The following is a 13,184-nucleotide window of genomic DNA, read 5'->3' on the forward strand; positions in this document are numbered from 1 at the left end:
AATCGTTTTATGATGTGGGAAGAATTTTTTTATGAATCCCCTCTGCATGTCGTTCCATGTGCCAATGGATCTAGGACGCAGTGAATGTAACCACGTCTTAGCTTTCTCTTTTAAGGAAAAAGGAAAGAGTTTCAGCCTAATTGTATCCTCAGATACATTAGGAAAACATAATGTAGCTATAATCTCATCGAACTCTTTCAAATGTAAATATGGACTTTCTGATTCAAGTTCATAGAATTTGGGAAGGAGTTGGATAACTCCTGGCTTGATGTCCATTTGTCCTGTGTTTTCAGGAAAAATCATGCATGAGGGTGTACTCACTCCCGCCGGTTGTAGATAATCTCGTAGAGTACGAGGCGGGGGTGCCTGTTGCACCTCATTCTCATCTTGGGTATCCTCCACCCTGGGTGGAAGTAGAGGAGGTTGGTCTTCAGCCATAACCTCAGTTAACTCAGGGGATTTCGAGCGGTGTCTAGTCCTGCGATGGATAGTCAACCCCTCAACCAATCCTCCTTCGGAGCCCGTGAAGATGGATAGTTAGCCCGGGCCCACTTGGGCATGAAAACACTTGCAGCCCTCAATTAAAAACCTAATCCTAAGAAAGGAAAAGAAAATCTAGAAAGAAAGAGAGAGTTGGAAAGAACTTACCAAATTGGAGTCCTAAGTTAAAACCTACAAAATAAAGTAAATTAAAATAAGTTAGATTCTAAAAGAAGAGGAACAATCCTTTAAAATAAAGGTAGTAGTAAACTAATTTCTAAAAAGAAAGTGGAAACTTCTAAAATAAACTAGGAAAGTCCTATACTAGAAAGAGAACTGAAAAATAGAAAGTAGAGAAGGAGTGTACCGAATTAGAGATTTCTATCTTAAAGGCCTACAAAATGGGAAGGTTAGTTTCTTAACAAAAATTCTAAAAATAAATTAGGAAACAAATTAAATTCTAAGATTAGAAAGTTACTAAAAATAAAAGTAGAAAGTTAATTAAGAAATAACCTAGTTTCTATTTCTTACAGATGAGAGGATACCAGAATTAGAAAATTTCTAAGATTTAAACCTTAATTCTAAAAACAAAAAAAGTAGAGACTTTAGAAAGGGATTACCAATTTAGAAGTTATTTCAGGATCCTACAAAACAGGAAAACAGGTTAGCTTCTAAAAATAAAATAAAATAAAAACCTTTAACCTAAAGTTAGTAAAATCCTAATCCTAACCTAATTCTAAAACTAATTAATTTCAGAAAAACGTAACCGTCAGTCCCCGGCAACGGCGCTAAAAACTTGTTCACATCCCAAGTGCAGGGTTGTGATGTAGTAATAAACTCGGTAAGACCGGGGTCGAATCCACAGGGACTGATACCTGTACGTTATCTGAAACCAAGTAGAACTAGAACTAGACTAAGATGTAATCTAAACCAAATAGAATTTAAGGAATAATTGTGGAATGATTATCTAAAACTTTAAACAATTCAAGGAAGGGAAACTAGGGATTCAGAGGATCCACTTGTAGAGATCAGGGAGAAATTATGCCTGCTTCAGAAATCATGGAATTTAAATAGACTTCCTTTGATATAGTTTTCAAGAGGTGAAGGGTATATGAATTAGAATGGATTCCATCATCTAACCATGCCCAGGAGACAAAGCAAACAACAGGATTAAACTAATTACCAACCAATCAACAATGCATGAGGATCAGAAAAGGTACTGTCATCCTACCATGCCCATGGAGCAATGATGAACAACAGGGCTTCCTGACTTCATAAACATAAAAAGGGGAAGAAAATATTCAAAGCCATTGCAAACCCATTGTAATTTCAGTCACAACAGACCATAAAAGACTAAAAAAATATTCCTTTAATAATCAACTAAATCAAATTCAGTTCATGAATTGAAATCAAATTAAAGGCAATGAATAAAATCCCCCATCTCACTACAAGCTTCACCTCTTAGCCCTAGCTAAGAGGTTTAGCCCGTCATGATGCGGCTAACCTTACGAAATAAAAGAGATATAAAGGAGAAAGAAGAAAACCAGGCTCAAGTCCTCGTTGCCTCCTCAGCTCCTCTCCGTCTCTCTTTCACTCTCCCTGACGTGCAGCAGCAGCCAAGCTCCTCACGCTGCCAATCCTCTTTCTTCAGAGCCAAGACCGCCACCTCCACACACTGCCAATCCCACTGTTTCTCTCCAGCAGCCAATGCTTCCAATCCTCCCACCGAGCACAAACCAAAACCGAGCACTTGTACTCTCTGCTTCCACGTTCAAGCTCCTGAAAATTCCATGAAATCTCTCCCGCACGTCTCCTCCTTTTTAAAGATGGAAAGCCCTCCTCTGGTGCTGTGGAGTCCCACCAGGAATAGCTTGCATAAACAGTCCTTCCGCAACCAGTTTGCAAAGGAGCCGGACTCCCTGTTTACGCAGAAAGAGGCTACGCAGCAAAGATTTCGCAGCCGGAAGAAAGACGTGTTCGGTGATGTTTACCGCGGATTTCGTCGAGAAAACTCCCCTGCACGGTCGGTTTCCGCTCCTGCTCCATCCGAATGGTTTGGATCAACGTTAGGTTCGATGATGGTGGCCCACCAGAGACGACCGCAGCTTCAAGTTGCGAACAGAGTCGTCGCAAGTCGACTCTGTTCATGCGGTGGCCCATTTATTGAGGCCGAGTCGAAAATCCACTCCGTCCATTCGAATCACGTCGAAAAACCGTTGGGGACGGACGAGAACAGTTTGATTTCGTTGCGGCCCACAAAACTTGGTGTTACACCGTTCATCTTGCGTTTGACCGGCTGGGATCGTGAAGCTGCTTGCATGGTGGAAAAAGGCCACCTAGGCGTTGTTCTTGGCCATCTCCTAAGACGAGTGGACGGTTTGGATCTTCGAACTGAGGAGCGAGTGGGGCCCACAGTGATCACCCGGTGAAAGTGTCAGTAGGCAGTCGGCGTCCTTCGGGAGTGGATTAGGTGTGGTCCACCCTTGGACCGGAGTCTCCGTCCGGTGCACTTCTCATGCACATGTGTCCTATGTACATGCAATGTACATAAGGATCCATCGTGATATTCGAGAGAAATCTGTGCCGTCCATCCATTTTCTTGCCTCATTTAAGCTGTCTAGAACAATTTTGAAGCATATCCAGATATCAGGCGGGCCCCACATAATGATTAAATGGGCTGATCTATTCGTTGGGCCACTTTTATAGTGATTCAGGAGTTAAAATTTTACGTGTACAGTTCATTTATGGTCCTCAGGCTACGTATGAAGTTTTGAGTCAATCGGATGACAGGAACCCCGTGATCTTGCATTCTGGGCACTTTTCATGCCACTTGAGCTTAAATTCCTCGATTTTCTTGGATCCTTGGCGTGCAAATTTATCGATCTTGGACTCCTAGGGTCCATCGCTTGCCTTGGTGACTTCAAACTGTTAAATCCATGCTTTTAATACCCTTTTCCAGTCCAAGCTCGTGAATATGCCCTGCATCACAAACATGAATAAATCAGGCCATTAAGCGGTATCATGCTTGTAATTCTATGCAGCAACTGGGTCTGATATGCAATATTTGTCCCTGAACAGGCCCACATAACTTGGTGGTGTCAGTTTGTAGGGGGTCTCGCTACTCACCCTAGGACGCGGATTTCATGTGGAAGCCTTTTGTATGAAGTTCCTATGCAAGGATTCTGGGTGGAGTCTACTGCGATGTTTATGAGAAATCAAATACGTCCATCTGTTTTTTGACATCATTTTAATACATGCTATAAAAAATGAGGAGAATCCAAAACTCAAGTGGGCCACATGCGATGAAATAGTGGGGAAAGGAATGCCTATCGTTGAAACCTTCCTAGGCTCCACCTTGCTATTTATATGCCATCTAAACCACTTATAAGGTCATTTTCACTTAGATAAAGTGAAAACACCAAAATATTAGACTGTTACAAAACTTTTATGGCCATATAAATGTTTCGACAGGGGTCACTAAATCTCCATTGTTTCCTCTCGTGCGGCCCACTTTAGTTTTGGATCCTCCTCATTTTTAGTCTCATGTCATAAAATGAGATTAAAAATTGGATAAAGGGGTTGGATTTCTCACAAACATCTAAGTTACCTCACACAGAGTCCTTGTGTAGAAACCTGTGAGCATCCCATCTGTGGTCGGTGTTATGTCGGCCCCACCATGAAGTATGTGTTTCATCCATGCCGTATATCTATGTTTCTAGATCATTTTATGGTATGAGAACAAAAATGAGGTATATCCCAATCTCAGGTGGACCGCATTTCAAGAAAACAATGTTGAATGAACGTCAAACATTAAAAACTTTTTGGTGGCCATAAAAGTTTTGGATCAAGCCAATCTTTGTTTTTTGTTTTTTTCCATTAATCTGGGTCTATATGACCTAATCAATAGATTGGATGTCAAATAAACAGTACATTAGGCTTTAGGAGAATTTTAATGGTGGATATGCAATCACTATTGTTTTCCTGTGGTGTGGTCCACCTGAGATTTATATTCCTCTCATTTTTGGTATCAAGCCCTTAAATGATCTTTAAAAATGGATGAAACACATATATCATGGTGGGCTCAGAGAAGTGCCTCATGTTAAAAGTTGGAATGCGCGCAAGGAGAAAATCTCTCTCCTAAAGGACAATTTTGTATTAAAAAAATAATAATCACGTAGAGCATTCTTCATTCCCCTTTAAGCTGGAAAATTTTCAACGCAAGGACTTTTATCAAGGAAAATTTTCAACATAGAATGGTGGAGCACTTTCTTTCTTATGCGTTAACAAACACCATTAAACATGAAACAAACAATTTTCAAATTCAATCGTTAAGTACAAAAATTTAGTGTTAACAAATAGTCCTTAGTATGGTGTACCAAGGGAGCACCAAACATGCACCATACAAAAGAGTAAGAGGAAAAGACACTTTCTAACCTCACGATGTCCCGCTTGATGTAGATAACCAGGTCACACTCCCACAGGCGTCAATTTCAGCTCGGTAACCACAGGTATGTGTTTTGTTGTACGTGCCAGGCCCATGTGCATGTGTGAGATTCAAGTGGTTCATCAGACGGTCCTCTCCATGTCGATCCCTTGGCCAAGAAAGAAAGAAAGAAAGAAAATAAAAATAAAAATTCGAATCTGTGGGCTACTTGCATGCAAGAGAAATAGACTGATGAAAGAAGTTGAGCAAGATCCATGTTCAATCGGCGGTGTGTGGACTATGAGGTCCCCATTTCCACCCAACACTAGCTGTCAACAAAGCTTAGTGCCGCATGATGAGTGGCTTGGATCCCTTACATGTGTGCCAAATTGACACATGTGAACGGAGCGTAGCAAAAAACTGCACTTCTCATTTCCCGCTAATTACTTACCCTGCATCTATTATAAATGCATAAAGCTCTCTAACGAATCCAACACCAATAACATCCAACTCTTCTATCACTCTTCTTGAGGAAGAAGAAGATGAAGATGAGTTATTCTAGTTCTCTCTTCGCTCTCCACTTCTCAGTTCTACTACAATTTTGCACCCACAGAGCCATGGGTTGGGGGCCCACCGATCCGACGGACGGGTTTGTCTCTCTTCCTCTCAACAGCTCAAGCTTCCTCATTCTAAAACCCTATGACTTGCTCGTAAGCGATCGTTATAGCTTCATCGATGGTGTCCACAGGCTTTGGGTTTTCGCCACAGACAAGCCTCATGCCCTCACAAGCATCACTGCTCCTCGTACTGAGATTCGAGTACCCGTATACAATCTTAAGCACTATAACTCCCATGCTCTATATTTGCTCTTTTTTTTTTTGTTTTCCTTTTTTACTTTTTCCTTCGTGCCCAAAAGAAACTAACCAAACAAAAAACGAAGAATGATAAGAAGCAGGGCACTATACCACATGTATGGTGCTTTGCGGGCGGTTCTAGATTCTACAGAGTAGTATTATAATCTGAAAATTGCACCGGAAGTAGTTTGGGTGGTTCAACCTTATAGCTCAATAGTAGAAAAGGCGTGTTTCAACATAGAGTCTCAGGTCCTGGATCAGCTTACCTATTGAAAATAGTAAATAAACAAAAAGTAAGCTGTGGACGTCTAATCGATGGTAGAAGTGAAATGTGGAAGATAGTTCAAATTCAACATCTAATTGACGGCAGAAATGGAAAGTAGAAGACTGTCTAAATTCAACAATAATATTTTTATTAATGGGAGGCCAAGATTGTAAAATAATTATGATTTCCACCAATCTACAGCGACTCACAATACACAACTAGTTACCCATGCCAACTACTACCAACCTTCTTGTTGTTGTTTTTTTTTTTTTTTTCTCCAATTCCTTTTATTACAAGGTACTAATTACATCTGTTGTATCCAATCTGATCACAATGGGAAATGGCGTCTATTCATGCGATGGTTTCAATCATAGACTCCCCACATGATAAACTCGTCACGTGCGTGCTACATCAATGTCATCATCTTCTCTCTTTTATGTCTTCTGTTGTAGAAGTGAAGCCATTATTGCAGTCAGACTATGGAAGCTGCATAGACAGAACAACAACAAAAAAAAAATAGAAAAAAAAAAAGAAGAAAAAAAAAAAAGAATATTACATTTGATCTATGTATCATGCACATGAGCTTGATTTTTATTTTTTTATTTTTTGAAAGAGAAATCTGTATTGATAAGAACAAAGAGGCCACCGACGGCTTACATGCACAGATTCGGGGTGGGCCGGTGACAAAAAGGGGACGGCCCCCCACGGACGGCTTACATGCATATGAGCTTGATTGATGATCAAAGTAGCCTGAATAATTAATCAGGCCTATCATTAGCGAGGAAGGTATTATGACCTGTGAAGAAGGTGGTGGCCCCACCATCAACATCATTGAACGTGATCAAACATTGGTGAATAGTATCTAAACTGTACACTGAATATTTACACTATTTGTCTAACCATTGCCGCGATTAATTATGATATTACACGCAATACTTATTTTACATAACTAAGAACGGCCTTATTCTACATAACCAAGACTGGCCACATGTATCAATGAATTAATAAAAAATTCACAACTTATTTTAGGTCACCTAAAACAAATAAAGGGTAGTAGGACATCGCGTGGCTAATTTTTAATAGGATTCATTTTCCCCACTGTCCATCCAGTGGGATCCTCTTCAGTCCCCCCACATTACATATAAACATAACCATTCCTGGCATGCATCCACGCCAAAATTTCTCTATAGTGTCCCATTGCCATCTCTTCTTCTTCTTCTTCTTCTATTGCTTGTTCTCAAAGAGTTTTTAAGGGAAGGGCCTGAGTCCCTTTTTTTTTTTTAGCCTTTGCGGCCACCGCCCTCCTTTGCATCATGGTGCAATGGGTTGGGCCTTTAATGATCCCGTGTTTGGGTTTATCCCGGTCCCACTCAATAGCTCGAAATTTGACATTGAAAAACCCTACAACCTGCCCATTAGCGAGCATGGGTCTTCTCTACCGACAAGCCTCTCCCAAACAAGTAACACAAGTTCCCACAGTGAGAGTTGTATATGAGTAAACAATTTCAAACCCTTCGTCTCTCTCCATTAGTTTTTCATTATTTGAACCTGGTTTGTCTTTCTTGTGTTATGTGTTGTGGAAAAGTATGATAGTTGAGGGCTATTTGTTTTTGTGGCACACACCTGAAAATCTATATAGAAGTTTTGCCATCTAATAAAGTTATAGGTGGTAAGCTCCCACCTCTGTTAAAAAATAAATAAAATTTGTTACCATTATAGTTGTCAATGTTGTGGTATTCAAAAGCAGGAAATAAAATGATAAAGATCTGGACAGTAATCACTTGGGGACAGTCTGGATCCTTGAATTTGTCAACCTTTGATTCCCTAATCTAGGGACGTGCTTCAAAACACCCAGATCCATAGCTCAAGTGGTAGACTGAGTGAAAGATACCTCATTTCAACACTGAGGTCTTGGTATCATTCCCTAGTGGGGGTGGCTAACGCTGAAGTGTGAACTGACAGTGGGTGTACTAACAAGCTAACAAAAACAAAAACAAAAACAAAAACAAAAAAAAAAAAAGAAAAAAAAAAAAGGGACGTGCTTCAAATTCATTGTCTGAAGCCTCAAGGAATTGGCTAGTATCAGGATTGATGAGTATGACTTACCTCAAATCTCGAAAATTAAGGATTGACAACTCTGCAAAAAGCATTTCTGCACATTCCAGCTAGGAAAGATCGCATCAATTCTCCTGTGATTAGCACCACTACTAATATGAGACGGCTACTAGTCTTTCTCACTAAACAAATTTGGCAACTAATGTAAATATGACATAAACAGGTCATTGCAATAATCTCATCTAACGGTTATTACCTCTGCACAAGAGACCATTAATTATTATTATTTTTTAATGTCTAAATGCACTGACTTTACCAGTCCCTCACTCAGGGTAATTATTCTTCTGGAGTCTGGCAATTTGAAGGGTATGGCTTTGTGCCGAACGGGACATCGGGTGTATGCATCATGCAGATCTTTGGTGCAAGCACCCATGCCACGACTGCGATGGTGAGGGTGTACAATGGTTCTCTCACATACTACCGGAGTCCGGTTCTTGTCCCTTACATCTACGATAGATGGTTCCGCCTAAATGTCATCCATGATGTAGGCAGGAAAAAAGTTAGCATTTTCATTGATGGGGTTCTAAAGTTAACAGTGGATGATCATGGAGCGGCCTCTCATAACTTCCATTGTGGTGTTTATGCACAGAATGACAGATCCTACTACATGGAGTCTCGTTGGAAGGATATCAAGGTCCTGAAAAAGATGTGAGTAACATGCAAGCTTGTGACCTTATGTATTATGGTGTGCTTAGGAATGTAAGTTTGGTCTGTCTTGTCTTAGCTTCTTAGTCCAATAAATCTTGTGTTGTACCATAAAACTGACCCCCGTCTTTCTGTCCTTGTAGCTGGTCACTGCCTTGAGCAGCTCCGTGTTTGCTTCTTGTTTTTTTTTTTTCAAACGGAAATTGTATTCCTAAAAATGAACTTCACAAGACTAGACAGCCACTGGATCTGAACCAACCAGCGGCAGCCCATCATATCCATTTATATCGTCAGGCAGAAAGCGAATGCCTCCTTCCCCTCCCTAGCTTTTCTAATCGAGCCCAGCCCTACCTTACCAAGCACAACCTGCCCCCGGATGATTCAGTGGAGATCCCCGAGGACCCTGAATTCCCGGTTTCCTGAATCCTACTTCCCAAGCGGGCTAGCCCATCAGCCGGCCCATTATCTTCTCTAAGAATGTGGGTAATTCTAGTGCAAGCTATCTTCTGCAGTTGCCTGATTCCGGCAAGCCAGTAGGAGGAATTCCACAGAAGTTGTGACCGCCCATTGTGGGTGTCAACCACCAATTTCGAGTCAGATTCAACCTCCAACTTATGTAGCCCTAGATTCACACAAAGGGCCAGCCCATCATGGACAACTTCGTGTTTGCTTGTTTTCTTAATATATAAGGTTCTCAACTACTACAGAAAAACAAATTGTTTTGAAGGCCACATACATACTTTGTGGTCTTGTACCACAGTCGACCTCAGAATAAGTTTAGTTTAATGGGACTTTTTTTTTTCTTTTCCACACCACAAGCAGGGCCCAACGATTCAGTTGTAGTATAGACCATTTGGATGATGGGGCCCACACTGGATAGCCCATGCACCAAAAATCTCCCATGTGTAGAATCATGAATCTTTTTTTTTTTTCCTTGTTTTCATTGCTTAATAGAATAACTAAGAGAATGAAAAAACGACGGACCAAGTCTGTTGTAAAATTCTGTTAATAACGGACTTCTCGTCATATTTCGTTGTCGTAAAACAAACGACGGATAGGGTTCATCAAAAAAAACAACGGATTACATCCATCATAAACTTCGAAAGCCCGTCATACAAAAAACCTTCGAGTCACGAACAAAGTCCGTCGTTCTAAAATTTTACAACGGATCATATCTGTTGCTACTCTTTGCATAGGCGATGGACTGAAATCTGTCAATGATTTCAAACCAGCAACATATTTAGTACATCGTTAAAATTTCTGCCACAAATTGTTGCATTCGTTATTTTTTGAATCTATTGCACCTGATAGCATATCTATACATATCAAATTCATAATATGAAGACATGACAATTCAAATGCATGGATTAATTGTAAAAGCTCAAAGAATATACATACAAATGAAAATCAAAAGATAATGAAAAGAAAGCACATCTGAATCAATTTATGCTTCTCACTTGGGCAGTCCGTTGTTAAAATTTATGTCCAAAAAAAAAAAAAAAAAGCTTTACATTTGTTGCTTTTCTAACATGTTAGCATATCTATACACATCAAAATCATGATATGAAGGCATACATGACCATTCAAATGCATGAATTGAAAAAACTCATAGAATATCTATACATGTCAAAATTATAATTAATATAAAGACAAGAAGAAAATGCCCACTTGAACAAAGGTTATGATCCTGCAATCAATTTGCAACTTTTAAACCATGCCCACATATTACTTGCAGAAGCAAGATTGAGATTCATGCATCAAATCATTCCAAATATTTAGCTTCAAGGAAATGTGAGAGAGTTGCTCATCCTGTGAGGAAAAAAATTTGTGGCTTTACCAATATGGTCTAGTAGGAACGACTTCCTCTATACTCAAACAGGTAGTTTGAGATCAAGTCACTACGTAGTTCTTTTAATATTGAAATTAGAATATTTAAATAATTAAAAAAAAAACAAAAACAAAAAGCATAAAGCAAAACAAAAAGTCGAAATGAAGAAAAAAGTACTTATGTTACCTTATGTTACACATAAGCAGATGAAAAATCGAAACAAATCGCAGTAAAAATCTGTGTAAATTAGTCAAACAAAGCCACTAAATAATCCAAAACAATATTTTAGTCAAACAATATCCAAAATTAAGTCAAACACAATCTAAAATTACTATAAATTTAAAGTTTGTTCTGTAATTGATAAAAGTTTAACTTGATAGTGTAAATATTCATGGTTTTGTCAACACTTTAGGCCAAACGAGAACTTCTCCCACATTGCAATCTACAAGTGTCCTATCACTAACATCACCAAACACGTCCACACCTAGAACTAAGACAACATTTAATACAACCTTGACACATTGTAGAGGGATGCTCTCATTATCTCTAACCATCCGCCCATGTGCAACAACGCGACCATGACTATCTGTCAAATGACCAATCTGTTCCATTCATGGAGTTGGAACCGAGTCTTCTTGACGACTTGACGCCTCGCCAAATCAAAGATGGCCCTATACAACAAATAATTTTATTATTTCATGGAGTAAATTATTCTACTTTTGTCTTAAAAAAATGAAAATTTATGCAAATTTTGTCATAGAAAATGCAATATCTAAGATGTAGCAATGCCAGGGGAGCACTGCATAGGTCGAACTTGACCAAGAAATTGTTGCTGAAGTTCAAGCACACATTGTTCAAACATACTCATATGCTCAGCTATCTTATTTGTGATCTCCTGTTTGAATTCATCCACTAATGCTTTCACTTGAGCAATTATATTCTTCTCAGCTCTAATTTCATCTATGTAAGGGGTGGAAGAAGTAATAGTAGGCTTTGAAATATTGCCCAACCCTCTAACAAGTCCACTTCTATCACGGCCACAAACCTTAAGTATAATCCATCGTGAATAGCGATGCATGTATATTGGTAAGAAAAAGGGTATGAAAAACTGAGTATTTAAAAGTGATGATGAATGAAAAACCTATGCAACTGGGTCATGGTTTATATCCTTGTGTATACTAGTTGGGTCACGGGCAACTATCTCATTTATTCATTCAGTTGTGACACTCAACTCTTGTGTGGGGAAAGATCCATCAGATCTATTATGTGTGGCCACAAACAATTCTATCATGATAATGACAGTATATGGATTTTCATTTTTCTACAATTTATAAAGGACAATCATGTTAATATGATTCTATATTCTTAAATTCATTTGAAAGAAAAAGAGCACATATAAAATTTTAACAATAACCCTGTCGTCCTAGTAGATCCCCATCTACCACTCGTATAAGGGATCTTCATTTCTTTTCTAGAAGCCTTTCCCATTTCACGACAACTCTTATCCTATTCCGTGGATTCATAATCAATGAATCTGTCACATTCCTCTTTCTTCACACCTTTGAGACAATTTCTTTTCTGTTGTACATCATTATCATACTTATCGTAATTTTAACGCAAAAGGTGATTCTTGTCCTTCCATGCGCTATTTTCCTTCTTGAGTATATTCTTCTTCTTTTTTTTCTTCCAAAAGAATAGGCTAAAATCTAGCCTATGATTATATATATATATATATATATATATATATATATATATATAATCATAGGTACAAATAATCCATTGTTTGGGAAAAAAGAAGAAGAAGAATATACTCAAGAAGGAAAATAGCGTATGGAAGGACAAGAATCACCTTTCGCGTTAAAATTACGATAAGTATGATAATGATGTACAACAGAAAAGAAATTGTCTCAAAGGTGTGAAGAACAGACGGGGACTATTCTTCGGGTTGCCCATGATGCATCGAAAAAATAACTTGGGGCAACCTATGTATAAGGAAAACTATACATGATCCACTTCCCTATTGACACCTAGCCTGACTTTCTCTAAAACCACCATCCCCCGGATTTCATGAGGGAGGTCCTGCATAGCCTTATAAAGCCGATTTCCTTAGAACTTGTTGCCCTCCCGTGACAGGCCATCTGCCGAGCCATTCCCCTCTCTCTTGATATGGGTAAAACAAAAGGATCTCATCATGTCGAGGCTAGAGATGCAGGCCGCCCAGTGCATCCATTTCCAGGCTTGAGTATATTCTCTTTGTACTTCTCCTCAACATCATATAAGTCTTATGTATTTCATTATATAGGGCAATCAGTCATAATAATTACATTTTAAAAATTAGAAGGTAAAGTTAATATATTTCAGTGCTTACTGTAATGACATTCGAAACATCGATCATTCCTAATTGCACTAGGTATATGGTGCCAATCTTTGTATATAAGTGGATAGTGTGTCTTGCCCACATACCCTAAAAATGAGGAGAATCAAGATGCGTTATCTCCAACAAATAACCCAAGAATATTGAATTCAACATATTTCCTTGTGTTGCTACCTAGCGTTGAAGTAGAAGGTCTTGCA

The 13,184-nt window shown here is 39.0% G+C and overlaps 1 protein-coding gene across 2 annotated transcripts; it reads left to right on the top strand.

Moving 5' to 3' along the window:
- Positions 1-5,274: 5,274 nt before the first annotated feature.
- Positions 5,275-8,860, top strand: LOC131237379 (citrate-binding protein-like). Of its 2 annotated transcripts, XM_058235098.1 has the most exons (3): positions 5,275-5,552; positions 5,652-5,727; positions 8,409-8,860. In XM_058235098.1, the coding sequence occupies exons 1-3, from the start codon at positions 5,446-5,448 to the stop codon at positions 8,787-8,789; spliced, it is 564 nt and encodes a 187-aa protein (XP_058091081.1). In that variant the 5' UTR covers positions 5,275-5,445; the 3' UTR covers positions 8,790-8,860. The 2 variants fall into 2 exon arrangements, with proteins under 2 accessions (XP_058091081.1, XP_058091080.1); XM_058235097.1 differs by having other exon boundaries at positions 5,275-5,727.
- Positions 8,861-13,184: the final 4,324 nt, after the last annotated feature.

This window comes from Magnolia sinica, chromosome 2, assembly GCF_029962835.1.
Source record: "Magnolia sinica isolate HGM2019 chromosome 2, MsV1, whole genome shotgun sequence".
Lineage (NCBI taxonomy): Eukaryota > Viridiplantae > Streptophyta > Magnoliopsida > Magnoliales > Magnoliaceae > Magnolia > Magnolia sinica.